Genomic DNA, 27,927 nt, shown 5'->3' on the forward strand with positions numbered 1-27,927 from the left:
ACTAACACGTCACTGAGCTTTCGACAGCTTTTTCCTTGTCATTTTGCTTCTCCGCCCCTCTGTTTTTGTTGTGTTTTAGGTGTGATGCTGGTGGTAAAGCAGAAGAAGATACTTTAAATCTATTCGTGTATTAGTGGATCCCAAGAAGAAAAAACGAATAAATCGCTGAAGTTGCGCGTTGTCATGATCGGCTTCGTCATGCAGTTGCTCTGTACGTTTCTCTCTGTGTTTCGGGTGTGTGTGTGTGTGAAAAAGGGAAGTTTATATAGTTAATTATTGTAAATGTGATTTTACAGAACACAAAATACTACCTACAGACAAAATCAGATTAAGTGTGAACATGCAAAACATAGTGAACTGCCCGCAAAAATTGAAAGGCAAACGACTGTATCATTACACTGAGATTTTGTAGTGAATGTGAATTTATTCAGGAATTAACAGTCGATTTTTTCTCAAGCATACCACAAAAGATCTTATGGTCAGCAGTATATAATTATATATGTGCACACCCGCCTGCTGACTGGCGTTTCACGTACAACAACGTTTTGATTTTTTTTTTAACAGAGAGAGGACTATGGATATTCGCCACAAAAGAAACATCGAGACCCAGATCAACAATTACTGCGTTCAATAAGGATGGTGACAGCGAAAAATGTGTTACTGGAACCAAAGCAGATATTAAGTTAACCTCCCATTGTACGTGAAACGTCCGCACACCATACCAGCGCGGCAAAGTGAACCAACACCCATAAACTCGAACGGAAACAAAATACAATGCTTGCTGTAAAGTATTATCTCGCTTAATTAAGTAGAAACATTGACGCAGGACCTTGAACTGTTCTTCATGGAGAGAGGGTGAGCCAGTGGAGGTGTAACCCACTCCCTCTCATGAGCGTTTGGACGCGGAAGTAGAATCTAATATTAAATACCCCGTGGTTTTCCCAGATAACTCGTGATACAAACCACACACACGGAAGATTTTAGTCAACACTCGCAGACGCTTATAAGCACCAGCTTGCAGCACAAGTAATTTGCTCACCATGTTACAGCCGAAGTACCTAATTTTTTTAAGCTATTACATGCTGTCGTCCGTTCAGACGGCACCTGAGCCTGGATTTCAAGCAAGAATTACCAAACGCGGCCTGGATTACGGTAAGTGACTGTGCTAATCAGGTTCCCCTATTTCCAACACCACCACCATGCTGCATCCTTGCAGTAAAATGAGGAGTTTCTGGTCATTAATGAAGCTCATTTTATTACGTTTTTACCGCGGAGAAAGTTTACATGCTGAGCGGAGCATGTTTATTATACATGTTGAGCTGTGCATGTTTATAATACATTTCAAAGTAGCCCGAGGGTGTTATAGGAGGCGAGCCATTCTGTACATGTTGAGGTGGCTACTAGATGTTATCGTGCCAGACTCTCATGCATGCATAACTGTCGTAGTGACTGAGTCTCTGAGTGATACCGCACTCATGTTGTCTTGCCAGTATGCTTGTAATTTTTAAAATTACAAGCATACTGGCAAGACAACATGACTGTTATTATGCGCCGACCCAAGCTGAACATTCTTCTTTAAAACTATACTTTAGTACGCTTATTTTTTTATTTACAGTAAACGAAAATGCTTTGGTGACCCTGGTGGCTGAGCTTCCAAGGACAAACATCCCTGATCAGTCTGGCAGTTCTGGTGATATTGAATATTCTCTTTATGAGTAAGAGACAATTACAGCAATTACACGTATTAACTATGATATGTTTAAGTCACCTTATGATGACGACCAACCAATCCTGACAAACACGTTAAATTTATACTTTCACATTGCCTAGGATCAATGAATTCTGTAGTTGAAAACTTGGACAGCAACTTGGCATTTGTGAAATCGTTTGGCAAACAACCAAACTGACTTCTTCCTATTGCCAAAGCGCTTCAAATTCAGCATCAACAAGGCCAAGCACGTACCCAGGCGTCACACATAGCCTTGTCATCACCAGCCTCAATGTGAAGCTGAAAGCGAAGTGCCACTCAACCATTCACCCACCCATCCCAAAAAAATTACTTAGACATGGAAAAGCTACAGGACACAAATGTTTCAGAAATTTTCAAGACCTAAGGTGAAGATAAATTCGCCGCCCTAAACACTGTGACTGAGATCTAGACACCCTCGCTGTAAATAAGGATGTTCTACTTTCAACAGCCCAAAAGAAGTGCCAGGAAGGCAGGGGAAAAAGAAATGACCTAGCTTGGGTCAAGAATGACAACCTACATCTCTTTGATCGAGGAAAGAAACGAAAAACATCGAAACAGCTTCCAAATAACAGCTATGAATTGCAACATCAGGAAGAGGATGAAGGCAGCTAGCCACGTCAGAGAGCAACGATTGCTCTCCCGGCGACAGGGATACTGAGCGTTTTTCCTGTTCAGGGATAGCACGTGGCTTCTTCGACGGCTGCTGGCTCACCCGACTACACTGTTATACAGCACTCAATTTTGCGGGTCGAGATGAACAATGCCCCCACAGACGTGTATAATACAAGTCCCTGATGCCACGTACAGCCGCCAAACGAAAACCACATTCATGCAACGTGATCTTCCCGACTCCGGTGTTTTGGAGCGTGGGTGAATACACCTACATTCTCTTCTCTGCCGGCCTTGCATCGAACTTCTCACAGGTAGCCCAAGTTCTAGTCAGGTGATCCTTGGAGTTTCACGATGAAGCTGACAGTCCGTTAATTGTCACTGACTGTGTCCTTGCGTCAAGGTTTTATAACTCAGCGTTCTGACTTTCTCCGGTGTCTTTGCCCTATGACTCAACTCTTGGTTTTGAAGAAAAGCCCCTTGACTTTGAAGACCTATCGACTATGGACCTAGTACAGTGTTCCCTCGCTACTTCGCGGTTCATATATCGCGGTTTCACTACTTCGCGGTTTTGTTTTTGTTTGTTTGTTTGTTTTTTTGAGTGAAGTATCGATCGATATTTCCGCGCTGGGAATTATCATTTTACAAAATACCATAGATATTTCTACAGGAAAAAGACGAAAAATGAAGCTGTATTAGTATTTCTATTAAAATACCATGGTTATTTTGTAGAAAGAAAGAATTGTGTAACAGAAATCCATTGCTATGCGTAAGCGACGAGCCATGATTGTTATCTCCCATCTCGCAGCCAGTTCGCATCAGTTTTTTGGGTTTCGCTGAGTACAGTTATAATTTTTTTACACTAATTTGTTATTGTACTGTATTAATACCATGATTGCTATATTACTTTACACTCACATGATATTGTTTTACATGTATATATTATTATTGCATGTATGTCCCTACTTCGCGGAAATTCGTTTATCGCGGCTGATCATAGTACCTATCCCCCGCGATAAACGAGGGAACACTGTACTCTGTTCACGCAGACATCGTGCCGAGAAGTGTCGTTGCAATTCTTTCTCTTACTTAACTTCCCTACATTTCCCTACCCTACAAACACACATACAGCAAGTGATGCCACTGGAAGACCACATGCACCCAGCATCCTTCATGCAATCAACAATTAACCAGCGCCGACAAGAGGAAGACCACCCCACCCCCTTTAATTACTTGTGGACCTCATGATATGTGGCCGTGTCCTCATGTAGGTTGTTCTGTACCACCTTTGGCGTGAATACACTTCAAATGGTCACACAAGAACGTACCCAAGCGACGACGACGACGACGACGACGACGACGACAACAACAACAACAGAAAATTCATTTGCAAGTAATCAGTCAAAAACAACACATTTTCTCTCATTTTCTCGATAAGTTTATATATACATAAATAAAACAGTTGATATAGTAAAGAGAAGTATTATTTTAATCTTCTCGATATAGTCTTTCATCTTGATAGGACACATCAGTTTAATCGTCTCTTGTTGCTCACTTTTGTAAAGACAGCCCAGTAAAGACATTTGCAATCTTCCTAACAGTTTTAATTAAGTTAAAATTAGCGCATTCCCAATTATGAATTATAAATAGTGTAGATGGCTGAGAAGCAGATGCTTGGTGTGTGGCTTTGTTACTGTGAATAAACAAAGTCCATCACCACACCGAACATGTTTTTGCATTATCAGAACACATCCAAAGACCAACTAGACTGTCACGAATATGCTTAACATAGATCATTACCTACACACAGTACTGGTGCAATTAACCTAAGCGAGTTGTTAAATACTCAAAGAAAACAACCATTGAAGAAAATTTGATTGGTAAAAGAACATTATACAGTAGATATCACTGATAAAAAAGTTAAAAAAGTACACGTAGAAAAATATAAATATGTAGCTGTAACTGTAAAATGTGCCAAAAAGAACAATTAGAAGAACAAATACATTCTCTGCTATATGGAGAGATTTTCCACACAGACAAGAAGTATACTTATTTTAAGATGTATTCTGGTGGTGCTTAAAAAGTTAAACTTTATTAATTACATCGTGTTAAATTTGTGTTTCGATTTTCAGGATCCGAATATTGCCAGACATACGGGCACCTAGCAGCACCATCACTCTCGGTCCCGGCAATGGCCTGACATGGTCAGCTTCAAATGCTGGCCTCAGTCTACACGCGGGCTGGAGAGTCAAGTACAAGAAGGGCTGGTTTGTAAATAATTAACATATTCAACTTTTCAACATGAATTTGGCGCTTGACCTTGTCAAACTCTCCATGAAATGACAACATTTAATTAACTTAGGAGCAATATGTTTTTTTCCTAGGGTTAAGATTTCCACATCAGGGACTGTGGATGTGACGTTATCTGGCATCAACTTTGGCATCACCATCAACATTGGTACGTTATCTTCATTATCGAGTGTTAGAGTTTGCTTTGGGCCATCTCATGAGACTATCACCACCAGCGTCTCTGTTTGCGCAGAACTGACCTGTCATTTCTGATGTTGGTAGGTAGTGTGGGTTGTCATTATTGACGGTGATACAACGTGTGAGTTCTCATTATTGATGATACCATTGTCACTATCTCATCGATGTTGGTATATGTCGTCAGAAATTATTCTTGTGATAAATTATTTTATACGAGAGCGTAAAATGGTAGTAAGTTACACTGTGATAGAGTATCTGCTATCGTCGACAAGATTAAAAATTATAAGGTGAAGATTTTTTTTGTTTGTTTGTTTTTGTCAGACCAAAGGCATTGATTTTTTTTAATTGTTTACCAGGCCAAGATGCAAATGGCAGGCCCTCTACCAGTGCTGCAGGATGTCAGAGCAGTATCGGTGGTGTTTCCATCAGCATTCATGGAGAACTTTCTGTTATTCTCAATTTGTTTAAGGGAATCGTAGAGAAAAAAGTGAGAGAAATCATTCCTGGAAAGTTGTGCAATGCAGTCACAAACATAGTCAATATAAATGCAGAAAGTCAAATGCAGAAGCTGAAAGGTTGGTTAAAAAGCTTTCATAGAGTCTTTAGCAGAATATATATATTATACGAGCATTTGCTAAAACGTGTTTCTTGAAAATGGGCATTTCGACGAAAAAGCCTTTACTGCAAGTGAAGCTAATGCTTAGATGAGTAATACGTGAACTCAAAGATGATGACAAGGAAGAGGACTGCCGGTAATAGCTTTGACTAGACCAGCCTACACCATTCTAGCAAGAGCGTGAGTGAGTGTGACTGATGCAAGTCTTGGTATCTGGAATGTTTGGTGTGAGAGAGCGCATGCGTGACGAGAAGATGCTGGATGCTTCTAGATAACTTTTGTACAGTGTAAGTCCTGAGCGAATGTGAGCAGGAGGAGAGGTGTAGTCGCAGTCTCAATTGTAATGTCAGTCAGAGTAGTGTGGAGTGAGACAGTAAAGAGTCACTGCAGCTATTGCGGGCGGGTGTGTCGCCGCATATAGTTTGTTGTGTGCGGCGTGTGTCGCCGTTAAAAGCCAGCGTGTGTCGCTGTGGTCAGAGCGTGTGTTGTTGATCGTGTACTCAGCGTGGGTCGCCTATGTGCCAGTGTGAATACAAGTGGACGCAGTTGTATAAAGTTCTTTTGTTCGTTTATTTTCGACTGCAAAGACCCAGTTTCTTGGAGAGGTTGGCACCGTAGATTAAGGACTCGAGACGAGCAATTGACAACGCATGGTGCTTCGTCGCTCATATTAAATATGGAACAACAAGAAGAACCATCTTACGTTTACCCGTAACAGCATGCATGCAATACCTTCAACAAAAACAGCATAATCTTATGTTTTGGTCGTCAATACCAAACCGTACCACCCTTTATCTGTCCCATACTCCACTGGTGACAGAAGCGTGTTTTGGCAAAGGCTCATAAGATTTCTATGGGAGATACAAGTACTTTATCGAGTCATACAATGGTAAAATATTGGAAGTTCCTGTCACAAAATATATGCATATTTAACTTAATTACTTGATTTAACACAGATAGATATCTCTGAATTCTTCTTTATTATAAATAGAAAATGTAACCCACCTGCTTTTAGAAATCAAAAGCATTCTCACCCATGATGTTTTAACTGTATGGACAAGTTTTATGCCGAAGAGAAAATGGTATAAAATATAGTAATAAAGGGATTCTGAGATGCTGATTATTGTGTTGCAGTGGTCATACCTCTGTTGGGAAATCGGTTTCTTCTGGACTATCGCCTAATTTTGCCCCCATCCTTCACTTCACTTTATCTACAGACGTACCACAAGGTCAGCTGTAGTACAGTGGTGTGTGTGTGGGTTGGTGGTGGTTGAGAATCAAGCGGTTTTTGTGCGTGTATGAAGACAATAATATTTTACATTTTCCAGGGAGAGATTACATGGGCAGCTAACCCAAGTTCACCACCCTTCTCCCCACAGCCGATCCCATCTTCAGGAGACAGCAGCAAAATGGCATACTTGTGGATTTCTGAGTATCTGCCTCAGTCTTTAGCATATGCTGCACAGAGCAATGGATTTCTGCGCTACAATCTTACAAGCCAAGATGTGAGTTGCATCTGGGAGATGATGACATGTCAGTAAAAACATCTAAATTAGAATTTAAATAAGAATGGCGTATCTAAAGTAAAGAAGAAGTAGTGCACATAATGCTCTATGTCAGTAATTTGTAATGTAGTACAAATTGAAACCAGTTACCAGTGATGAAGTGCACAGTATATGCAAACTGCTAAAGTGATGCGATGGACAATTTTTTTAACTGAAATTAGGTATTTGTTTGCTGATTTAGTTTAAATCCGGGAATGAGAGTGTCTTGAATACCACCTGCCCTGGACACATCTGTATAGGCACGCTGTTTCCAGCTGTAAGTGTTTTCTCACTGTTTGTATTTGACAAGCTGCTTCCAATGTTGAATGGTGCGAGAAGGGTGGGTTTTATGCTGTCCCTATTTAGGATTTTCAAACAGGCTGAAAATGCAATATTATTTAATGATAGTTAAAAATTTTCTAAAGTAAAAATAAAGGGATAAATAGCTGACAGTATTCATAATTGTTTCATTTATGCTGCTTTCAGAATGGAAAGGTTCTGAATACTAATACTTGTAGATTGACTAACCATGTAATATTTCAGCCATACAGGTTTACTAAGCCACTTAGTGTGCCTAAAACACATAGCATTTGTAAAGCATGTATATGGCTGTAATTGTACTGTTACACTAAACTGCAGATTGCTAAGAAGTACCCCAACAGCCAAGTGGAACTGCGCATGAGCTCATCTGAGATGCCAGTTGTCAAGATGAGACCAGGCTCACTGGGTGCTAGCTTTATGGGGAACATTGACTTCTATGCCCACACACCTTGTGGACAAATAGCTTATTTACTCACCCTCAATGTGGTAAGTAATGCTTTACTTTAATTGCATTAAGAGGGCATTGAGAGTAAAGCAAAGGACACTACTGATTTTCAATGTATACATGCAGAGAGTATATGCCTACCCTGATACAACACTGTTCTCTCTCATAGCCAAGCTACAGCTTGTTGTAAAACCTAAGAGTTAAATTTTCTTGTATCAAAAATAATTTGTCTTCCATGGTGGTATCCTTTTTGCAGAAGATTATAGCTGTGTTTTGACATTTCATAAAGCACCAGACTAAAACAATATATGTAACCAAATGGATCAGTAGTACATGAAGGATGGTGATCAGTTGAACTTGTGTAAAAAAACCCATTGATTTGCACTGCTTCCTTTCCTATGATTTGTGAACACATTATCACATTTTTCAAAGAGGCATTCTATCCTATGAGCAGCAAAAAAAAAAATTGATTTGCATCTATATGATCTATATGTATACATCTATGTGTATCATGGTGCGGATAGGAGCACTTGTAGCCTGGATTACAGAGTTTTTTTCATTATTATAAAGTGCCATGAGCTTTCCTACCAGGCAGGGATATGGAACTACTATTTGTGTTCTGCATTATTATTATTATTTAAATCCAAAAACATGTTGCTGAATTACTTTTTCCCTTTGTCAACAGTCTGCCAGCATGAACTTCAGTGCTTCATTAAGCAATGAAAAGTTAATGGGAAAAATCTTTGGCACGAGGTATACTCTGTTTCCAAATGATTGAGATATGATGAATAATTTTTTTAAGGCCTTCTGGTCACTTGAAATAATTGAACAGTTTCTCTAGGTCTGTTTTCTATTATATTATATATTTTGTTCTGACAGGTTATTAAATTCCCCCCCCCCCACCCCAAGGAATGAAGATATTCATTTTTTTCTGTCTAGCTAATAGTTTGTACTGAAAAAGTTGCATATAATTGTGTTGACTGTGACTGTATCTTAGATAAATAATTTTTATTTTATTGAAGTGCAACAAGAAAAATCAATGGGAAGAATATAAAGAAAGTGTGAGACTTAATTATTATTAACTCAATATTGCCAACAATGTTCAGACAATGTGCAGCTTTTAAACACAATGAAATGTCCCAGTTTGATATTGTGTACATATACCATTGAAAGCGACTGAATTTAAACTGTACAATCACTTTAACCTCTAAAAAAAAGTCATTCTTAAAATAATAGAACATCAATTTAATCATTTTGTAATATGCAGATCTTGTTCTGCAGGACCATTGTCAGTGTCCAGGCATCTGCTATTGGGCCTTTGAATGTAAGATGCTTCTCTCCCCTCTAAAATTTTTATTACATGTAATTTTATTCAAAATTTGTTACTTCTGATATGCAATTTGATCTATTTTCCCCCAATATTTTCTACAACATAATTCCAAGTTTTTACATGTCTCTAATCTCTAAGCGTTTCAGTAATGAAATAGCTTTACTATTACATTATTATGCATACATTACAGTTATTTGCTTTCTATGAAATCCAAGGACACTTCATAAAAATCTTGACAAAGTATAATTTTTATATCTTTGTGTGCAATAGGACAAGGTGATCAATTTCATGGTGGATACAATGATGGACCTGTTCATTGTGCCAAAGTTAAATGGTGAGCACATGAAACTCCAGGCTTTGCTGAGATCTACTCATTACGTTGCTTAATGCCAAGCCCTCAATCCTTAGAATATAGACATATATAATGCAATACTTGTTTGATATTGAATACCACTGAAAACTACTGACATTAATTTGAAACTGTCCCTATCAACAGCAGACTCTTGTTAAAAAAGTTCCAGAAATCATTGCACAACACAAAATGTTATAAACCTTTCAGAAGCCACTATTTTTTGTGTATAGTTTTATGTCAATGATGATGATGATGATGATGATGATGATGATGAAAATGATGAGTATTATTTTTATTGTTTATTTATAGGTGACAGGTAAAAGCTGCATAGTTTTGTGTGCTTGCATGCCACCAGCTTTTTCCTGTTGATACACAAATGTATATATTTTTGTAAAACTTTATGCGTTTCCACTCATACGCCGAAGTCAAGAAAATAAAACATGTTTCGCTAATTGTTTAAACATTTTTTTTGTCTGCTGTTTTTTTTTTTTCAGAGGTGGGCAGTAGAGGTTTCCCCCTCCCTACAGTTGACAATATCAAGTTTGTCAATTCTGAGCTTGAAATCATACAAGTAGGTATCACTGATGCTGAAAAATAAGGCTGGATTGTTCTGAGCTGCAAATAAACATATTAATAGTATAATCAGTATTACTGCAAACACTCATACTTATAGTTCAGATGTGACAATTCTAACACAACAAATTAACACAATATTGAACCATTGATGAAAGAGAGCCACATCTGTCAATTCTGCTCAGTAGTCATTACTTTATTAAGTGATGGGGTTGAAGTTGTCAATCTGTAAATGCTCAAGACAGGTAGACACAATCTCACATCTAGTGAAATTGGGTGAAATGGTAAAATAGTCTTTTGAAAACAAACTAAAATAATGTAGAAATTTCTGTGTAACAAAATTCATTTATATTTATGAGGAAGGGATGTAGAAATTAAAGATTTTGAGTTCCTTTGGGCAGACTGGTTAATAAAGACATCATTTGTTGCAGGATACACTTTTGGTTGCAACTGATGTGCAGTACATTGCCAGAAGATGAAGCATTTAGAACATCTACAAAAGCTTGCTTTTCTTGAAATAAGTTGTAATTGAGGTATTTTTTATCACTTTGTGTACTGTTGACAGACTGTTAATGATTATTAGCAAAATTGGCATCCTGCAAAATAATAGTCGAATAATTTACTGTTACGATAGCTTCAAGATTTTAAAAAAATACTTGTGTGTGTGCGTGCGTGCATACTTGTATGTGTAATCTAGAAAGTAAGCTGAAGTTTCCAGAAGCTGAGTGAAGTGTACTCCATGAACACCCTGAGTAATTGTAAGCAAAGTGTTATCATACAGGGAAAAGGCTTCATGAGGTATGGAAATTTAATTAGTCTGGTCCTCATGACTGATGTTTGTTGTTAAATGAAAGATTGTGTAATATCCTAACATGTAGTGATTGTAACTAATACTGGTATTCTTACTGAGTTCATTTCCTCCAATGCTGTAGGTTGGATGCTGTTACTAAGCAGCTTTAAGCACAAACATCTGCGTGTACAATCAAATAGCATGTGTAGTCAGGCTGATGGGAATCATATTGCTCCACTTGTTATCACTTGTCCACAAACGAGAAGCTTCTTAAAGATTTATGAAGAGTCAGCAGTTCCAGTGTATTGATTATACATCATTTTTACATGTTTTTTTCTTAGGACACGATAAGGCTCACAGCCCGTTAGCAGAAAGAAGAGAATTATGTATATACACACACACACACTGTAAACTAGATATATGGACAATTTTTTTGATTGAAGTCTTACAAGATTTTCTGTATTCATTATATTTTTCTTATTTGAGACAAATAAACAAAGTAGACTCTGACCTGGGCTATTTGCTACTGGCCACTAGTGGTGCTTACTGACCTGTTTTCTTGTCATTATTCCTACATTCTGACTTTGTCTTACTTTAGGTATACATGTACACCTGGTAGGTTTGCGCATCATTGTAGTGACATCGTCCTATTAATTGAAGTATTTAACAACAGCAACAACAACGTAATAGCGCAGAATCACGCTCAATCAGAGCTTATAGGAGAAAGACTAGGTGAATATAAGTGGCCCATGAAGGAATGGAAAGATGAGCTATATGGGGACGATGCAGAGGTAACAGTAATGAAGAAGAGTTAGCTAATGCATTAATAAACAGAAAAAGATGTGCTTTTAATACCAGTTTAACATACTAAAAGCGAAAGCACCTTCCTTACATTCCTTTTTAATTTATTTAGTGCAACAAAACACACACAACTACCAGAAATGCCGCTCCTGGATCCATAAATACGGAATTTTGAAGTCATCTAAATGGCTCCACAGACAGTACTGTACCTATAGGGTTTTTGGTGAAGCAAAATCCATCGACTCAATTCAGACTATTGTGCAGGACACAGTCATAGTAGATTAATCCAGGTGTTGCGGGCCGGTCTCAATTTTCTAAGCTCTGCGGGCAAAACACAAAAACCCAGGTCAGGTGACTATATACACCTGTGAGGTGACTAGTGATAGTGAAATGGACAACAAATCAGTACATAAAGGCGTTCACTTATCCAATTTATTTTGTAAAGTGATGCTGTTTGAATTCGCTAACATTAAAACTTTAAAACCAGCCTTTCCTGTGAAGGCAGCCGCTCCCGATGCTCTCTAACGACTCCATCACATGTGTCAGTCTTGTTATTTGTTATCTTTGTACTTTCTCTATGTTAGAATGTTACGCACTGCCGATTTCTGACGCTGCTCTTGAGAAATAAAATTTCAAGAAAACTAATCAAGGCTAATTAAAACTGTGTGCATTTCACATTTTAGTAGACAAGCCGGTTTCCAAGAGCTCTTTAGTGCACCACATAAAGATACTGGGATCATAGTTACTGTTTAGGTGACAGAACTGCGCTGGTCAGACGAAGAGCAGAGTTTTCTGGTTGGGATGTAGAAAGAAAGAAAAGTTTCGAGAAAGGCAGATTTAAGTGACTTCAAAGAAATTAAAGCAGAGGACAGAAACACTTGTACTTAATTAAGCAGGGTCGGCAGGTATACCACAATATATATGTATGCTCCCTTTTACGCGACAACTCGATCTATACTTCAAAACAAAAGTGTGTGGATTGTAAAAAAAAAAATAATAAAAAAAATAAATAAATAATGACACGTGTGAAATAATTAAATTAGAGAATAAAAATATATTTCTAATAAGCAAAACAATATTTCTGCTACTACAAAGCACGATGCCCAAAGATTTTAGGCTTATAAGGCTGAAATTTGAATCCGTGTGGTGTGTGAATTAGATGCTGTGCAAACATTCAAAATATTCTACGTATATTCAGTTAAAACATAAATGTAACTTTTTAAGTCTGTCTGTCGGTCGGTCGGTCGGTCGGTCTGTCTGTCTCAAACAATGAAAGGTGAGCGACGTGCGCAGGTCAACAAAGGACAACAAAAGTAATTACATAAAACTGGCATACCTGCCCTACTTTAGCTACACCACTGAGATAGAGACATCAAACAGTTAAGTTGCCGCCAGCAGTGTGTATATAGACACATAAGATGTGCGATGTTTGTCGCCGGTGAGCATCGGTTAGTTTAGTCATTGTTACTCCTCGAGGAGCATAGGGCCGCAACAACACCTCGCCAACGGACCCGGCTTTGGGCAGCCCCCTTCAGTTGGGCCCATGGGGTTCCGATGTCCTTTGCCTCGCTCTCTACTGTTCTTTTCCAAGTTTGCTTTGGTCAAAAGATGAGTCGGCAAGGTGGCTTCCCTAAGGCTTTCACCAGCATGAGTCATGAGCTCTTCTAGAGAGGAATTTTCCCGACCAGGCCCTTGTTGTGGTATTGTTGCAGTTTCTGTAACAGCTTTTGTTTTTACATGAGTGGGTTGTGACCCCAAAGCAAAACCACCAACCTGGAGGGCCAGGGTGAAACATTTTAGTCTGGCCTCTCCCCTGACAGACCTGTCTGGCTTGATTGGACCTGCCAGGAGCACAAGGCTCCACCGACATTGTTCTGTGGATCAACAAGGCGCGCAAGCCACCACACCTCTACAAGATAAGTTGCACCAACAGGTGGTGGGTGAGCATCAGATCAAGTCCGATTGTAGCTCATCCTTTGGAGAGACAATGGCTAAACGTGTTGTTTGATCCTCATCACACTGCCGACAGGACTTTGGATAAAAACACTTTTGATTGGATCAGGCCACCAGGAACAAGAACGCCGGTCTAGCAGGCATTATCTCTATAATCACAACTTTTTGTTTACTCTAGATACTGCGTAGAAATTGGAGACATTAAAAAAACATTTTTTTTTAACCTGACTGGATGATTCATAAAGCCGGATGTTGATTCAGAACAACTTGAACTGCTAGCGTTTCCATTAGGGTTTTCTCACAGATGGTAACTTTTAAAGGGGCTTTGCGGAAAAGTATATTTTGATTTCGTGTGTCTGGGGTACATAAAGTGTCATGTTTTCACCCACTGACCACACTGTTCGTTTACCAGAACATAATTGGGTTCAACTGTTAATTTTGTCATCGTTTGAAATTTGAATGTCTTCTCAACCTATAAACAATTTATTTCAGGTGCATATATATACTGCACTAGATAGTTGTAAGACTAGAATTGTTATAGGCAAGACGACAAGTTATGGCATTTTAATTGAATAATAATAATCTGTGGTGGTGGTGGCGGCGGCGGTGGCAGAGGCGACAACGACGACGACAACGATGGTGATTAATTGTACAAGAAACATAAGTCACAGCGAAAACTTCATTTTCACGGCAAAGCGGACAATTATTATATATATATGTTAGGAATGAAAATTAAGGCACAAATAATACCATAGACTCCTCCCACTCTTAAACCCCACAAACAATGCGCGCGAGAGATAAATGGTGACAGGTTGTACACATTCTGTCACATCACTCATAAATTATTAATTCCAGGCAGGAAACCCTTTCTTATTCAGTATTTGCTCTGTGTGTCATGTCCGGTCAGGAGACGAGGATACAAAAGAATGCTAATGCAGGGTTCTTTCGGCGACAGGTACACGAATTTATTGTCTAAAGAGCAACATCAGAAAAACCCCTCGGGAAACTGATGGATGGAAGACAGGAGTATTTTGCATTATTTTACTTGCTAATTTGAGGGACGTAACAGCTTCGCTCTTCTTTCCAGAGGCAGAACCTTTTACCGTCCGCACGCGGGGTGGTTACAAGTGATATTCCTTCTCTCCCGACCTAGGGTTGACCACATAGCTTGATGTCAGGGTTAGAGCCGCTGTGTTCTCCATTGAATAATGATAATAAGAAAGAGAGAACGAGAAAGTAGAAGAGAAGGATGAGACAACAAAAAGGCAGTTGAATTTTTAACTTTAATTTTCTTGTTCTCGTTTCATGTTATTATTAATTTTAAACATTAAAAATTTTCACTCTCACTCATGACGGACAGACGGTACTCCACCTGGGTTTGCGTGCTTTACGAACGACGCAAATAGAAATCAGTTTACACCCGTGACAACACCTATTCACCATGTACAAAAGTGTGTATGTGGGGAGGGTGTTAGGTTATCTCCGTCGAATATAAGAACTTGCCTAAATTTGCCAATAAGACACTTGTATCCCATCAATTTTTGAGTGACTGTCACAGTTTTCAGCAGTCGTCGACTTCTGGAAGCGCCAGCCTCTCTTGTATCAGCGATAAACTGAGGCACCTGGTTACCTTTCTTATACAAACTGTCAACAGGATTGCTAAAACTACTATTAAAAAGACATATTTGTTTGAAAACTTCGTTTTGTTGATCTCAGCAGGGACTAGGTTTGTATCCTACCCTTAGTGAAATACATTGGGTTTTCTGGACTGAGCTCGCAAAGCTCGAGTGAAACCTTGAGGGTAGATGGTCAAAGAGCATGAAATATGTCACTGCGCATGCTCATTTTAAGACATGCTTCCAAAGCACGTTATCTCTAACTTTTCTCATGATGATGACGGGGAATCGTTTGAAACCTCTAAACAGATCTCTTGGATTTTTGTCTTGTGTATGAGAGTTCGATTCGTGACGATGTTTCTAAATGCAAAATGCACATCTTGTTCCACTTGTCGCTGGAAAAAAGCGTTTTGTTGTTGAGAAGCTTCAGTAGAAGTCCTGGTTACTGTGCAGACATCTTGACAGACGCTTGTGAGATGGTGTTCACAAAATGAAGAGCCTTCTTTCTGAAGTCTAACCATTCCGTGAACTCCAAGGGAAAGAATGTTGTACAATGATGGAATCTTAGAATTAGGATTTTTTTAGTCTTGTTAACTGGTCTAGCCAATCGGTGAATGATATGAGAAATCGTAGCTACTAAAAAATGAATTTTTTTCCCAGTTAATCATGAGACATTATTATTCAGTTTACTCGACACACGAACGTACATCTATCCGGTCCCTAATGCAGCAAGTTCATGTTTGTGGGTGTGATATGGTTAAGCTAGTAGCTAGTCGAATGCTAGCTGTACATTGATATATTTCTGACAACGTAAACTACTTTCTATAATTTATGGTTGAAAATAAATTGTTTATTTAATTTTAAACTTGGTCTTTGTTGGGAAGATTCACTTTTGTGCATGTTCACACCAGAAATGGACATGTTTGTGGCCTCGCATCAATCACTTGACCTGCTGGTGCTTGGACTTCTGACGCAGTTTGTCCTGTTCTTCAAGGACAGAGGGTATGTTGTTAAGACTAGGAAGCAAGTAAATCCCAACCCGAATATTTACACACGGATGTGGGAAGTAGTCACGTACGAGGGTTTTCCTGTCGTGGAAAAGGATGTTGACAGTGTAAACAAGGGTATTTACCTGCACAGGCAGATGCTTATAAACCCCAGCTCGAGGTACAAGTAATCTGTTCACCATGTTTCAGCCGAATTATCTCCTTTTTGTAAGCTGTTGTCTGCTGTTGTCCATTCAGGCGGCAGCAGAGCCTGGATTTCAAGTAAGAATTACCAAACGCGGTCTGGATTACGGTAAGTGACTAGGTGATTAAGCACAGATTCTATATAAACTTGTACATATATATATATATGAGTGAACTGGGGAGTCTTGCCTCAGTCGTGTTTTCCCCGCCATCTCATTTCTACAGCAAGTAACAACCATCTGAAGGAGTTATAATATATAATGGAAATGACTAAAGGTCGTCAACATTCAGCAGCAACCCAACAATATTCCATAAGCTTGCACTTTTGACATGCAGGTAACATTTTCTGTACCACCTTGGCCAGTCATGCTTTGTTTACCATGCTAAAGTGTCAAGTGCAGGCGATGAGCTGTTCACCAAACTGATGAACTTTTCTTTGGCCGCGGCAAGTTCTGAACAGGTTTTCTCGAAAATGATTAACTTTTTTGCGATTTTGAGTTGGTGGCCTAATGGAGTGCTACAAATGAAATTTTTAGAATGCGAATGCTGCTACCGGTCAAGACCAGCAATTTGTCAGTCTTGGGTACAAAAAGCTTCAAAAAGAACCGAAAATGCAGAAAGTTGTCTTTCCAACCTTGTCAACCTTCAAAATTATTATCACCCTTTTTTCAACTCTGAATAAAAAAACCCAAACTCTTTCCTATTCAAGAGGCAGAAAATTCCGAGATTACAAGGACAAGACCTCAGTTCCATCTATGTCACAAGTATGCTAATTTCTCCTCATCAGGGTTCAAGCCGCGGAAAGTAGTTAGAACTTAGTACATGGATTTAAACCACGATTTTATAAGAAACTAATGGAAGCTGTATGTTCTTAGCTTAACTTCAGTTTTGATTCGGGCAAGCCTTTGAGGAGAAGAAAGAAACTTAAAATTATCGAAACTAAATCCAACTGAGGAAGTATGAAAACACACATAGTCGATCTCTCTCTCTCACACACACATATACACACGCGATCATGCACGCACGGACACGCACGCGCAGATATAGGAAGCAAAAGAGTGTGGATGAGAAAAGTCTAACGTGGTTACAATGATGAATCGAGTCCAAGGATAACGATCAGTCTCTCTTCTGTATTGTTTCCTTCCCAGCCAGGTACATGGGTAGATGGTTTTGAACGTTTGAGACTCCGTGTTATGGCCATCAGACTGCAGGTTGTTGACGTTTGAGACCCAATCTTTACATCAGTATTTCAACTCTTTTCAGCTTCTTGTCAGTGAACTGAACTTTGAACTATGTTCAGGGGCAGACTAACACAGGGATGGGGAGAATATCGACATAAATGTTAGCATAAAAATTCATACAGTACTCATGCTGCCTTGTTATTTTCATTGGATGTTAGTATATGCATTTTTATAAGGAGTACTTATTTTATATTACTGGCTGACTCAAAACTGAGCATTTTTTCAGCTACATGTTCGAATGTTTATTACAAGTTATATTACAGACGTTTATTATGTTATATCACAGTAAACGTTCTGGCGTTTATTACATGTTGTATTACAGTAAATGAAAATGCCGTGAAAACCTTGGTGGCCGAGCTTCCAGCGAAGAACATCCCTGATCAGTCTGAACGTTCTGGTAGCCTTGAATATACTCTTTCTCAGTAAGAGACAATTATAATTACAAATATCAGCTTCGATAAGTATGCGTCACGATAAAAGAAAATTAATATTGAAATACAATAATTCCTTTATGAACGATCCTCATCGGTTATAAAGAAAGCAATTTTACATCAATGCAATACAACATTTACAAGAATAAACTTCCTAAAATCCTCAAAAAAATGATTGTCGTTATAGCATGCAAAATCTCGTGGGTTTTTTTTTTCTTGTTTTTTTTTAAAGGATTCGAATACCAAGCATACAGGTACCTAGCAGCGAAGTCACTCTCGTTCCTGGCAATGGCCTGAGGTGGTCAGCTTCAAATGTTGGCCTCAGTGTACAAGCTAACTGGAGAGTCAGGACCACGGGATGGTTAGTAAATATTAATCAACAGATTAATTAGAAATTTTTGGTTTGTTGTTGGCTCTAGATATTACTGGTATTACTTTATTAATTGCCGGACAATGTTTCTTGCGTAGGATTAAGGTTTCCACATCAGGGTCTGTGGGTGCGACGTTGTCTGGCATCGATTTTGGCATCACCATCAACGTTGGTAAGTTATCTTCTATGTCGAGCGTTAAAATGTTATCATTATTAAAGTGTAATCGGTGCTGGCATTAAGTGATCTCTCCAGAGTTAATACCACCATCGGTTCTTATATTTCTGCAGGTCTCATTATCGATGTCATTACAGCACGAGTTGTCATTATTGACAACATCACTTTCAGTAATATTAATCATATTGGAGTATAATGTCATCAACCATGATTAACGTGATAATGACACAATAAATATTACGATAAGCTAGGTACAATTAAAAACAATATTCAGTTAGCGGTGTGGCAGAGCATATAAGTCAGGCTCATGTTATTTTTCTTTTTATCAGGCAACGGTTGTCACTTTTTAGAACAGAAAATCTCATGACATTTTTTGTTTGTTTTCTCAGGTCAAGACGCTAATGGCAGACCATCCATAAGCTCTGCGGGATGTCAAAGCAACATCCGCAGTGTTTCCTTGAATATACATGGATCCCTTGCTTTTGTCCTCAATTTGTTTAAGGGGCTGTTAGAGAGAAAAGTCAAAAGCATAATTCCTGGACTGCTCTGCGATCAAGTCACAAAACTGGTCAATGTAAATGCACAAACAGAGATCCAGAAACTGAAAGGTTTGTTATAAACGCTTCATAAAACAAGGTTTCAGTGCATAAGCTTTACCAAGGTTATATTTACTTCCAGGTATTGTATTTATGGACACCGGTAATTTAACCATACATAAAACTACCCATAAAATTACGCTAACGTGGATAGGTAACCAGCTGGTTAAACTACCCCGACAGGCTACTCCCGATTCATGAGCCACCGGAGGGGAATTGAAGTTAATCTATCAGCACAAAACGGTCGTCATTGCGCATGCGTCTTTGTGTCAGACGGTGAGGCGCGAAACAACTAATTCAAGAAACATAAAAAGCTAAAATAAAGAAATCTCCTTTCAATAAACGATGAACTGCTTGCAACACAAACGTCACCAGCGCAACGTCCTCCCACACAAACAAGCTCGAACCTCCAAAGCCGTGTCGAGTCTCCTCCCACTGTGGAAGGGCGGTGAGGGTGATGTCCGCAGCCAGCTAGTATTAAAAGTAGCAGTTTCTTTCACTCCATGAGACGCCACATAGTCCGTTGTCTACAGTTCTTAGTAGGGAGTGGTCTTTGCCTTGAGCATCACCACAAACTTTCTGAAAGTCTCGAGCACTTGCTTCTCTTCAGCTGAAAGTTCACGTTCTCCGTGATCGGAGTGGCACAACGAATTTTACCGCTAAGCTAATTCCTCGATCTTATGTATCGTGTCTGTAATTCTACAGTTTCGCCTAGTGCCCCACATTAGTGCCATTTTTTACTGCCGACCCTCTGATCATCCTTGCCTGTTCTCTACCTTCTATCGTCTGTTGCTATGCGGCCACCTCCCATCTCTCCATGCACACACCCTCGGCCACAGACATGGTGAGTCCTCTAACCACATCCTACTGACACCTCTCTCGCTGACCTACCCCAGCTTCCTCATTCAGCCGCTCAAGGAACGGCAATAATATCCTGGACTGCTTCGTGTTTGTATGCGTGCGTCTTCTCATCCTACCTTACTAATATTTTACCTTTATAAAAAAAACAACTCTTATGCTCCTATTACATTGAATTTGTATAGCGCCATATCCTCGTGCAATGAACAGATTCATGGCGCTTTAGTTATATGTAACAAGGTAGATGGGGGCTGCTTTTCCGATCTCACAACAAAAACAAACACACCACTCTCATGGGTTCCAAGTCCTTTAACTTTATAAGGCCAGTCAATAGCTCTGGCTCAGGCGAACCCTCCTCACCACACACTCCAGCTCTCCATGAGTCGATGAGTCGTAGCTCTCACCACTGTGTTGTCCCCTCACAGCCTGTTCTCCTACCCTCTTCTCTCAAACATCCCCGTACCTCCATCCTGTCACTAGTCGACTCTCTCCCGCTCTCCTTCGGTCACGGGGTTGTCACCTGCCCAGTATAACTACCCCCCACCACCAAGCCTGCATCTGTCACCTTTCCCTCTATGTGTGTGCGTGCGTGTGCGTGCGTGTGTATGCGTATGTATGCGTGCTATATGTTCCATACTACTATATAGTAATACTGAGATTCTGAGATGCTGATTATTGTGTTCCAGTGACCATACCCCTGTTGGGGAATCGTTTTCTCCTGGACTATCGCCTAATTATGCCACCCGCCTTCACTTCACTTTATCTGCAGACGTACCACAAGGTCAGTTTGAAATGATACATAAAATCTGAATAACAACTACAACAACAATAAAACTGCAAATGGTTTGATGTAGAAAGTATACAATAATTAGTAATCTGTGGAACGCGAAGGGGATGAGGATGAAGGAAATTCGGACATGTAAAAGGGGGACCTACCACACGACTCGAACGCGTAGCTGTAGATTGTTGGAACCTCTTTATTACGATGACCGCTTGCTGGCCGCCTGAAGGACTTAGCTTAACACAGAACATAGCTTTGAGCACAGACTTTGTCCTTAGTCAACCGGACTGCTGGTGGGCGATGACTCGTCACGTCCTTCTCTCAAACTGTTCTCTCTTTCTCTTCTCTCTCCTCGATGTTGTGCTGTTTTTGAGGGAAAGTGCTTCCACCTCGCGGTGATTTCCCACTGTGGGAGGTTGGGGATCTTTGGGAGGTGTCGGTAAGGTGGATGTGGGTGTAGGGGAGAGGGTCACTGTCTTGTGACGCTGCAGGTATTGTCTGTTTTGTTTGTGCTCTCTTTTCCTGTTGGTGATTAGGTTTGCCGAGTCTGTTTTGGTGGTGTACTGTGCTGGTGACCTCTCTCTTTTTTAATTTTTTTGCTGCTATACTTGTTACCTGTGTCTGGGAGGCCTGTGTTCTTCTGTGTTGGTGTATGGCTTTAGTTTTTTCTTTTCAGTCTTTGTTTTAAACGGAGCCTTGGCAGTGCACATGTGTGGGTTGGCCATTGTTTAGCAGGCAAACATTGGCATCATCCATGGCATCTTCCACCATTTTCCCTCCTTTGTCTGCTTTTGGTTTCTCCCTATCCCAGAGTGATATTTTAGCATTAAAGTCTCCCAGAATTAGTTCCATGATATGAGTGGTTTTGTTAAGTCTTCTACTGTTATTGAGTTGTATTTGGATAGAAGGAATATGTAAGTATTTGTTATCTTTGTTTTTTGCCTAATGGAAGAGGGATTTCTGCTCCGACTACCTTGATTTCAGGGTTAATGCTAAGTTCTATTTCCGTGGCCGTTAAATTGTTTTTAATGTAGAGAGTAAGAGCTACCTCTCCTCCTTTATGTGATTTGGGTCTTGACTGATACTTCTCTCACGGCCCCCTCATCCGTCCCGTTGGACCCAAAAGAAACCAGCGCCAATCAGCGCTACCTGTCAGCGCTCTTAGCCAGCCTCTACCACAGACATACAGTCAATGTTGATGACAATGAAAAATACGCAGTAAATACGTTGGTGTCTAAACTTAGTACGAAATAAAGAAAATTAATATAATAATTATAAATGCAAAATTTGTAAAGCACATACTCACCCTCCTAAGGACCATGCTTTTATATAGCGCCTAAGAACAAGAATGAAACATGGACAGCACCAAGGGACAGGAAAACAAATAACATATGAACTATAAAAGAATAAGCAACAGTACCAATGAAAAATAAAATCAAATACACTAAACGCAAAGAGGAATCAAATAACAAGTACAATAACTGAGCTTACTGAGGGTAACATGATATATTTCTTTTAAAGGGAGTGAAAAAGGACTAGCATTATGGGAAAGATTGTTAGGAGTCATGTTTACGGAAGAGGTGTGTTTTCAGTGCACGTTTAGGGGATTCAATAGTGGGTGGGTGGTGGATATGGAAAGGGAGAGAGTTCCATTGTTTTCACTGCAGAATAATTAAACATCCTGTGGCCATATCTTCTTGTTCTGGTAACAGGAAGAATAAGAAGATGATCATCAGAAGAAGAGTGGAGTTGTCTAGCTGGGACGTAAAAATATAACAGTATAAAAATGATTTTTTTGATAAGGCTGTAGTGCAGTGGTGTGTGTGTAGGTTGGTGGTGGGGGAGAATCGAGCAGTTTTTGTGTGTGTATGAAGACAATAATATTTTGCATTTTCCAGGGGGAGATTACATGGGCAGCTAACCCAAGTTCACCACCCTTCTCCCCACAGCCGATCCCATCTTCAGAAGACAGCAGCAAAATGGCATACTTGTGGATTTCTGAGTATCTGCCTCAGTCTTTAGCATATGCTGCACAGAGCAATGGATTTCTGCGCTACAATCTTACAGGCCAAGATGTGAGTTGCAGCTGGGAGATGATGACATATCAGTAAAAACATCTAAATTAGAATTTAAATAAGAATGATACAACTCAAAGATATCGCATTTAGTAAAAAAAATTTTAAATGAGAAGTTAAACATAGAATTATTTAACTAGTATAAACAACAGGAACATATTGTGTGATAGGCTGATCTTCACTGAAATGACGCTGATGATGGCATATGCCAGAAACATGTCATGTTGTACAAATTGCAAACCAGTGACAAGTGCTGGGCACAGTTTATGTAAATTACAAGTATTGTAGTAGATGTCTTTGTAAACTGAAAGTCTGTGTTAATGTATTTATAGCTTCAACCTGGGAACAAGACTTTCTTGGATGCCACCTGCAATGGCTTGAGCTTCTGTATTGGCGAGCTGTTTCCAGCTGTAAGTGTTTTCTTGCTGTTTGTAAATGCAGCTTTCTAAGGTTCTCTGAATGATGTTCTTAAACAGTCTTGTTTCTGATGCAACTGTGTTTATGTAAACCATTTCAGGTATGAATATATCTATACCATGTACTAGTATTCCCATAGATATGAAAAATTTGTTGAAATTTAGAAGTCAAGTGAATGCTTTGTTGGTATTAACCTAGTATGTGGATTTGTTTGGATCTGCAATCATGGGGTTACCATGCTAGCTGGTGATGAGAAGCTTATGGATTTGAAACTGATTTGTGTTAGTAAATGGAGGCTTCCTCTCTTTAACCAGGAAAAGTAACACCAAGAGAAGGTATAGTGCTTTGCCTGGCACGTCATACACAAAACAGTGAAAGTCTTACCAAAGCTTACTTCCCTATGTCATGGAACATTTAGATGTGCTGCAAATACAGTAACAGTTGTAATGAGGAACAAACAGAAATAATGGAGAAGTGACTTTTGGTATTTGGAGTTTACAATGAGTAATGGATCTTTTTTAGATACTGCATAACAATGTTGTGAAACCAAGTTGTGCTTCAGTTATATAGAATGCTTCAGCCACATAATGTCTCAGTGTTTAGTACTTGTATTCATGTGAAGTGTCAATATGCATCTCTCTAAAGATAAACAGGAGTTTCGACAATATGAGTAACATGATTGACATCGTACTATGGCATTATTGCCTGTAGATTGCAAACAAATACCCCAACAGCAAGGTGGAGATGCAAATGAGCTCATCTCAGATACCAACTGTCCAGATGAGACCAGATTCACTGGGTGCTAGCTTTACAGGGAACATTGATTTCTATGCCCACACACCTAGTGGACAAGGAGCCTCTCTATTCACTCTTAATGTCGTAAGTAAACGTTTCATCCACCACAAATAACAGTTTGCAATTTGCTTGTTACATGTGGATAATAAACAACTCAAAAATTCATCACCTCCAGCAAGATTTTTACATGTTTTTAGGGAATATTGGTTTGCTTTGAGTTAAAACACATATAAACAAGTAAATGGCATGTTCTGACTTGATCAGCATCAAATGAAAATGTATGATCATCACATCTTCAGCTATTGTGCATTGTAAAAAACTCCCTCCCATTTTACATTTATAGCTTAAATTTAAATTAAACGAGCTTAACAGATTAAAATAAGCACTAACTGCCCATTTTATCTAATTGTGACATAAAAATTAGAATGTAATTGAGCTTTTATAATGAAATAGCACACCTTTTTATTTGCTATATTATTATAGACATTTGCGATTCCAGTAACTTGATCATGATTTACCAGATTGTGTAAAGCAGAAGTCATTGTCACTTTGCTTTCACAAAAGAAACATCTTTAAACAGTCTTTTTCTAAAAATAAAATTTCCTCTTGATACTTCAACTTTAATACCAAGAAACATATTGTTGAATTGACATTTCATTCCATCAACAGTCTGTCAGCATGGATTTCAGTGCTTCACTAAGCAATGACATGATAATGGGGAAAATCTTAAGCACAAGGTAAATCTTTTGGCCACGCTGTTGAGATGTGAAAATAATTTTTTAGGGTCTTCTGGTCACTGACAATGACAATGACAATTGATAGTAATTGAGCACTTCCCTAGGTTTATTATGCTGAAAAGAAATGTAATTCTTTGAAGGAATAATAACAATTGTTGTGTCATATCATTTGCACACTGATTGGCTCACGTGAATGAGCTTTCTTGAACAAATGAGAACAATGCTGCCTGCAGCTTATTTCCCAGTATAATGTTGGACAGCACTGACAACTATATTGATTTTGACCAGTTTTTAATGGTAAGATTTTTTTTTTTTTTTTTTTTTTTTTTTACCTCAGAGTAACTAACTCTTCAACTAAATCATCATAATAAATTTAACATGAAAATCTCCTGCAGGATCAATGTTGGTGTCCAATCATCTGTTATCGGGCCTTTGGATGTAAGCTGATTGTTTAGTTTTGTTTAAAATGAGTTATTTCTGAAAAAAATATGAAACACTCACACATGCCAAGTCTTACACATTTCGCATATTTCTTATTTTTCTTTTTTTTCATCTTTTGGCATCATACAAATTTCTTATGCAATTTTTGAATTTTTTTCAAATATAAATAATTATTTAAACACTTTTTTTCACGACATGACTCTTCAATTTTATTGCTGATTCCTTTTTATGTCAAGTTTAATATTTGTTTCCAACATTGTTATCTCAAGTCCTGATCTTTGTGTTAAAAGGCGAGTAACATCAACACTGTAGTACAGTCAGCAATGGAGCTCTTCATTGTACCACAGTTAAATGGTAAGCATGTTTGTGAAACTTCTCAGTTCATCTGTAGATTATTTTATTTATTAATTCAATAAATCTTTAATAATTCTAATCTTATAATATGCAAAATATCAGCGTGCAATGCCACTGCACATCATTGTGCTTTGTGGGTTGGCCAAATGGCTGCAGGATCATGGCTTGACTTGTAGTATTATGAACAATGTGCTTCAAAGTGGTGTGGACTAAGAACATCAATGGCATATTCTTATGGTAGGAACTTTTGAGAATCATGGACATAGCATAAAATGTTACATAAAATGTTTTTTACAGAAGTGGGCAGTAGAGGTTTTCCCCTTCCTAAAGTTGACAACATAAAGTTTGTCAACTCTGAGCTAAGAATCTTGCAGGTAGGTATCACTGATACTGAAGGATAAGACTGATTTATTTTGAGCTGCAAATAAACAAAGATAAGACATCATTTCATTAGCTGATACTGAGAGATCAGATATGGCAATGCTTTTTTTTTCTATCCAGTGATAATGGAGTGTCATTTGTCAGTTCTAAGCTCATTGCTATTTAACAGTCATTGTTGTCAGTGATGAGGTTCTAAGTTGTCAATACTGTAAATGCTTAAGACAAGAATACACACTCTCATGTCCAGAGATTATTACATAGTGTCATTAGTTTTGTCGCATTGACCAGGTGGTGTTCACCATGCAGCAATAATGACAGAAACAGGATAACAGATTTAAGAAAAATCTTGTGCAGAATATTGTACTTCTATATATTTGTAAGCAAATAGTATACTTCATCATACTTTTATGTCAAGAAATTCAAGTTTTCTTTGGGGTTCCATCATGTGTTCCAGGGAGCTCTTATGGTTGCAACTGATGTACAGTATGGTGTTTGAACATGGAACATTCAGGATCCGTTTTTTCTGTAGATGACTTTTAAAACATTAATGTTAATTTTGTCTTTGGTAGAATATTTCACCTGACCATAGAGACTACAACTCTTTGTAGCTGATTTTACTTCAGAGTCATTTTACTTGCTTATCAGAAAAATGTATTTGCAACTTTATTTCCCTGAAATTTGTTGTAATCAATATAGTTTAAATGTTGCTTTATGTTCTTGACAAACCACCTTGAAAAATTCTTTTTAATTATATGATTATTTTGAAAAAAAAGGGGAAGAATTTTGTTCCAAATGTAAAGTTAGCTAAGTCTAAGTTTTCAGTAGTTAGTGGAAGCGGATCATGCTTGATGAACATTGATTGTAAACTATAGTGATGATCATAAAAGGAACAGGCTTCACAAAGCTTAGATCCAACTGTGTCCTGTATGAGCATGATAATCAGCTGTCTACCCATGACAATATACAGCAATTATTTCTTTGATTTCAAAACTTGAAATTAATGGCTGCATGTAGTCCATGCTAATTTATATATATTATAGATGCTGAACCTTTTCAGTCTTTGGATTGTTCCCCATTCATTAATATATAAAAAACTCTAGTCAAGCAAATATTGTAATATGATGGTTGGATTGAACATTTTCAGAAAAATATTAATTACTGGGTATGTAACGTTTGCAAGAATTTGTAATATTAAGAATAGAAAGACAAGTAGACTACAGTTCTAGGGAATGCACTTTGTGTAAGCCATAAAGCAATCTACTTAAATGTCAGCATCTTATTGCTCGTCTTAAAGGAGACGCAGAGGATTTTTATTTTGCTTTTGAACACTATTCCTTTGTCTGCTTTCCCAACCAGCACCTCTTAAATGTAAGGTTTATGCCTGAGTTGAGCTCTTGTTAGTAGTTTTTTCCAGTCTTGGAATAATAATAATAATAAAGCAGATTTTCATAGTGCATTTCCTCGTGTTGCAATAGGCTGAACGTGGTGTACACATAAATAGGGGCACAAAATGAATAATATACCAAGACATTAACAGCCTTATATACAAGACAGAAGAGAATCACACACAACAATACAGTATCAATACTGTAACAGAAAGTTTGGGCATCATGGCAGTGTGGAAATAAGTTTGTAGTTGTGTGCTGAATGATGCGAGCACATTTCACAGCAGACCAGCCAAAGACACAGAGTGCTTGTGACTAAAGAAGCCCAGTTCAAATATGTTAATTCATGTTATACCTACAACTGTGAAAGGAAAGATTATCTCACAAGCATCTGTATTTCATGTGTTTTAGTAACATAACTGGGAGCACATGATAAGTAGAATCCTGCCTTTTAATATTCAAAGAGGGATGACTGTGCCCCATCCAGTGTATAAGTAATATGTTGGACAAGAG

General features: G+C 38.6%; 2 protein-coding genes and 1 long non-coding RNA gene across 3 annotated transcripts; 2 read left to right on the forward strand and 1 right to left on the reverse strand.

The window, feature by feature from the left end:
• The first annotated feature begins 24 nt into the window (after positions 1–24).
• LOC112576581 (bactericidal permeability-increasing protein-like) lies at positions 25–11,327 on the forward strand. Its single transcript, XM_025259146.1, has 15 exons — positions 25–211; positions 565–1,152; positions 1,616–1,715; positions 4,492–4,626; positions 4,744–4,817; positions 5,203–5,421; positions 6,597–6,691; positions 6,791–6,967; positions 7,209–7,283; positions 7,646–7,813; positions 8,458–8,525; positions 9,054–9,096; positions 9,373–9,436; positions 9,949–10,025; positions 10,459–11,327. The coding sequence occupies exons 2-15, from the start codon at positions 1,041–1,043 to the stop codon at positions 10,504–10,506; spliced, it is 1,455 nt and encodes a 484-aa protein (XP_025114931.1). The 5' UTR covers positions 25–211; positions 565–1,040; the 3' UTR covers positions 10,507–11,327.
• LOC112576589 lies at positions 10,840–13,183 on the reverse strand. The gene is made up of 2 exons (XR_003101873.1): positions 12,955–13,183; positions 10,840–11,939 (listed from the first exon to the last, which is right to left on the reverse strand). It is a non-coding gene; the product is annotated as an uncharacterized LOC112576589 (long non-coding RNA).
• A 3,122-nt stretch (positions 13,184–16,305) lies between these two features.
• LOC112576582 (bactericidal permeability-increasing protein-like) lies at positions 16,306–27,485 on the forward strand. The gene is made up of 14 exons (XM_025259147.1): positions 16,306–16,486; positions 17,941–18,040; positions 18,282–18,410; positions 18,518–18,591; positions 18,984–19,202; positions 20,735–20,829; positions 22,728–22,904; positions 23,237–23,314; positions 24,033–24,200; positions 24,786–24,853; positions 25,249–25,291; positions 25,585–25,648; positions 25,946–26,022; positions 26,484–27,485. Exons 1-14 carry the CDS (start codon positions 16,375–16,377, stop codon positions 26,523–26,525), a joined length of 1,446 nt encoding a protein of 481 aa, XP_025114932.1. The 5' UTR covers positions 16,306–16,374; the 3' UTR covers positions 26,526–27,485.
• The last annotated feature ends 442 nt before the right edge of the window (positions 27,486–27,927 follow it).

The sequence above is a fragment of the Pomacea canaliculata genome, linkage group LG12 (genome assembly GCF_003073045.1).
Source record: "Pomacea canaliculata isolate SZHN2017 linkage group LG12, ASM307304v1, whole genome shotgun sequence".
Classification (NCBI taxonomy): domain Eukaryota; kingdom Metazoa; phylum Mollusca; class Gastropoda; order Architaenioglossa; family Ampullariidae; genus Pomacea; species Pomacea canaliculata.

What these genes read in the sequence shown, in the direction of transcription:
- LOC112576581 (XM_025259146.1), top strand. Translation starts at nt 1,041, where the DNA reads ATGTTACAGCCGAAGTACCTAATTTTTTTAAGCTATTACATGCTGTCG. An exon ending in ATCTACAGACGTACCACAAG is followed by an intron (nt 6,692 to 6,790) that starts GTCAGCTGTAGT and finishes TACATTTTCCAG; the next exon opens with GGAGAGATTACATGGGCAGC. An exon ending in TAGGCACGCTGTTTCCAGCT is followed by an intron (nt 7,284 to 7,645) that starts GTAAGTGTTTTC and finishes ACTAAACTGCAG; the next exon opens with ATTGCTAAGAAGTACCCCAA.
- LOC112576582 (XM_025259147.1), top strand. Translation starts at nt 16,375, where the DNA reads ATGTTTCAGCCGAATTATCTCCTTTTTGTAAGCTGTTGTCTGCTGTTG. An exon ending in AGAGATCCAGAAACTGAAAG is followed by an intron (nt 19,203 to 20,734) that starts GTTTGTTATAAA and finishes ATTGTGTTCCAG; the next exon opens with TGACCATACCCCTGTTGGGG. An exon ending in CTGTTATCGGGCCTTTGGAT is followed by an intron (nt 25,292 to 25,584) that starts GTAAGCTGATTG and finishes TTGTGTTAAAAG; the next exon opens with GCGAGTAACATCAACACTGT.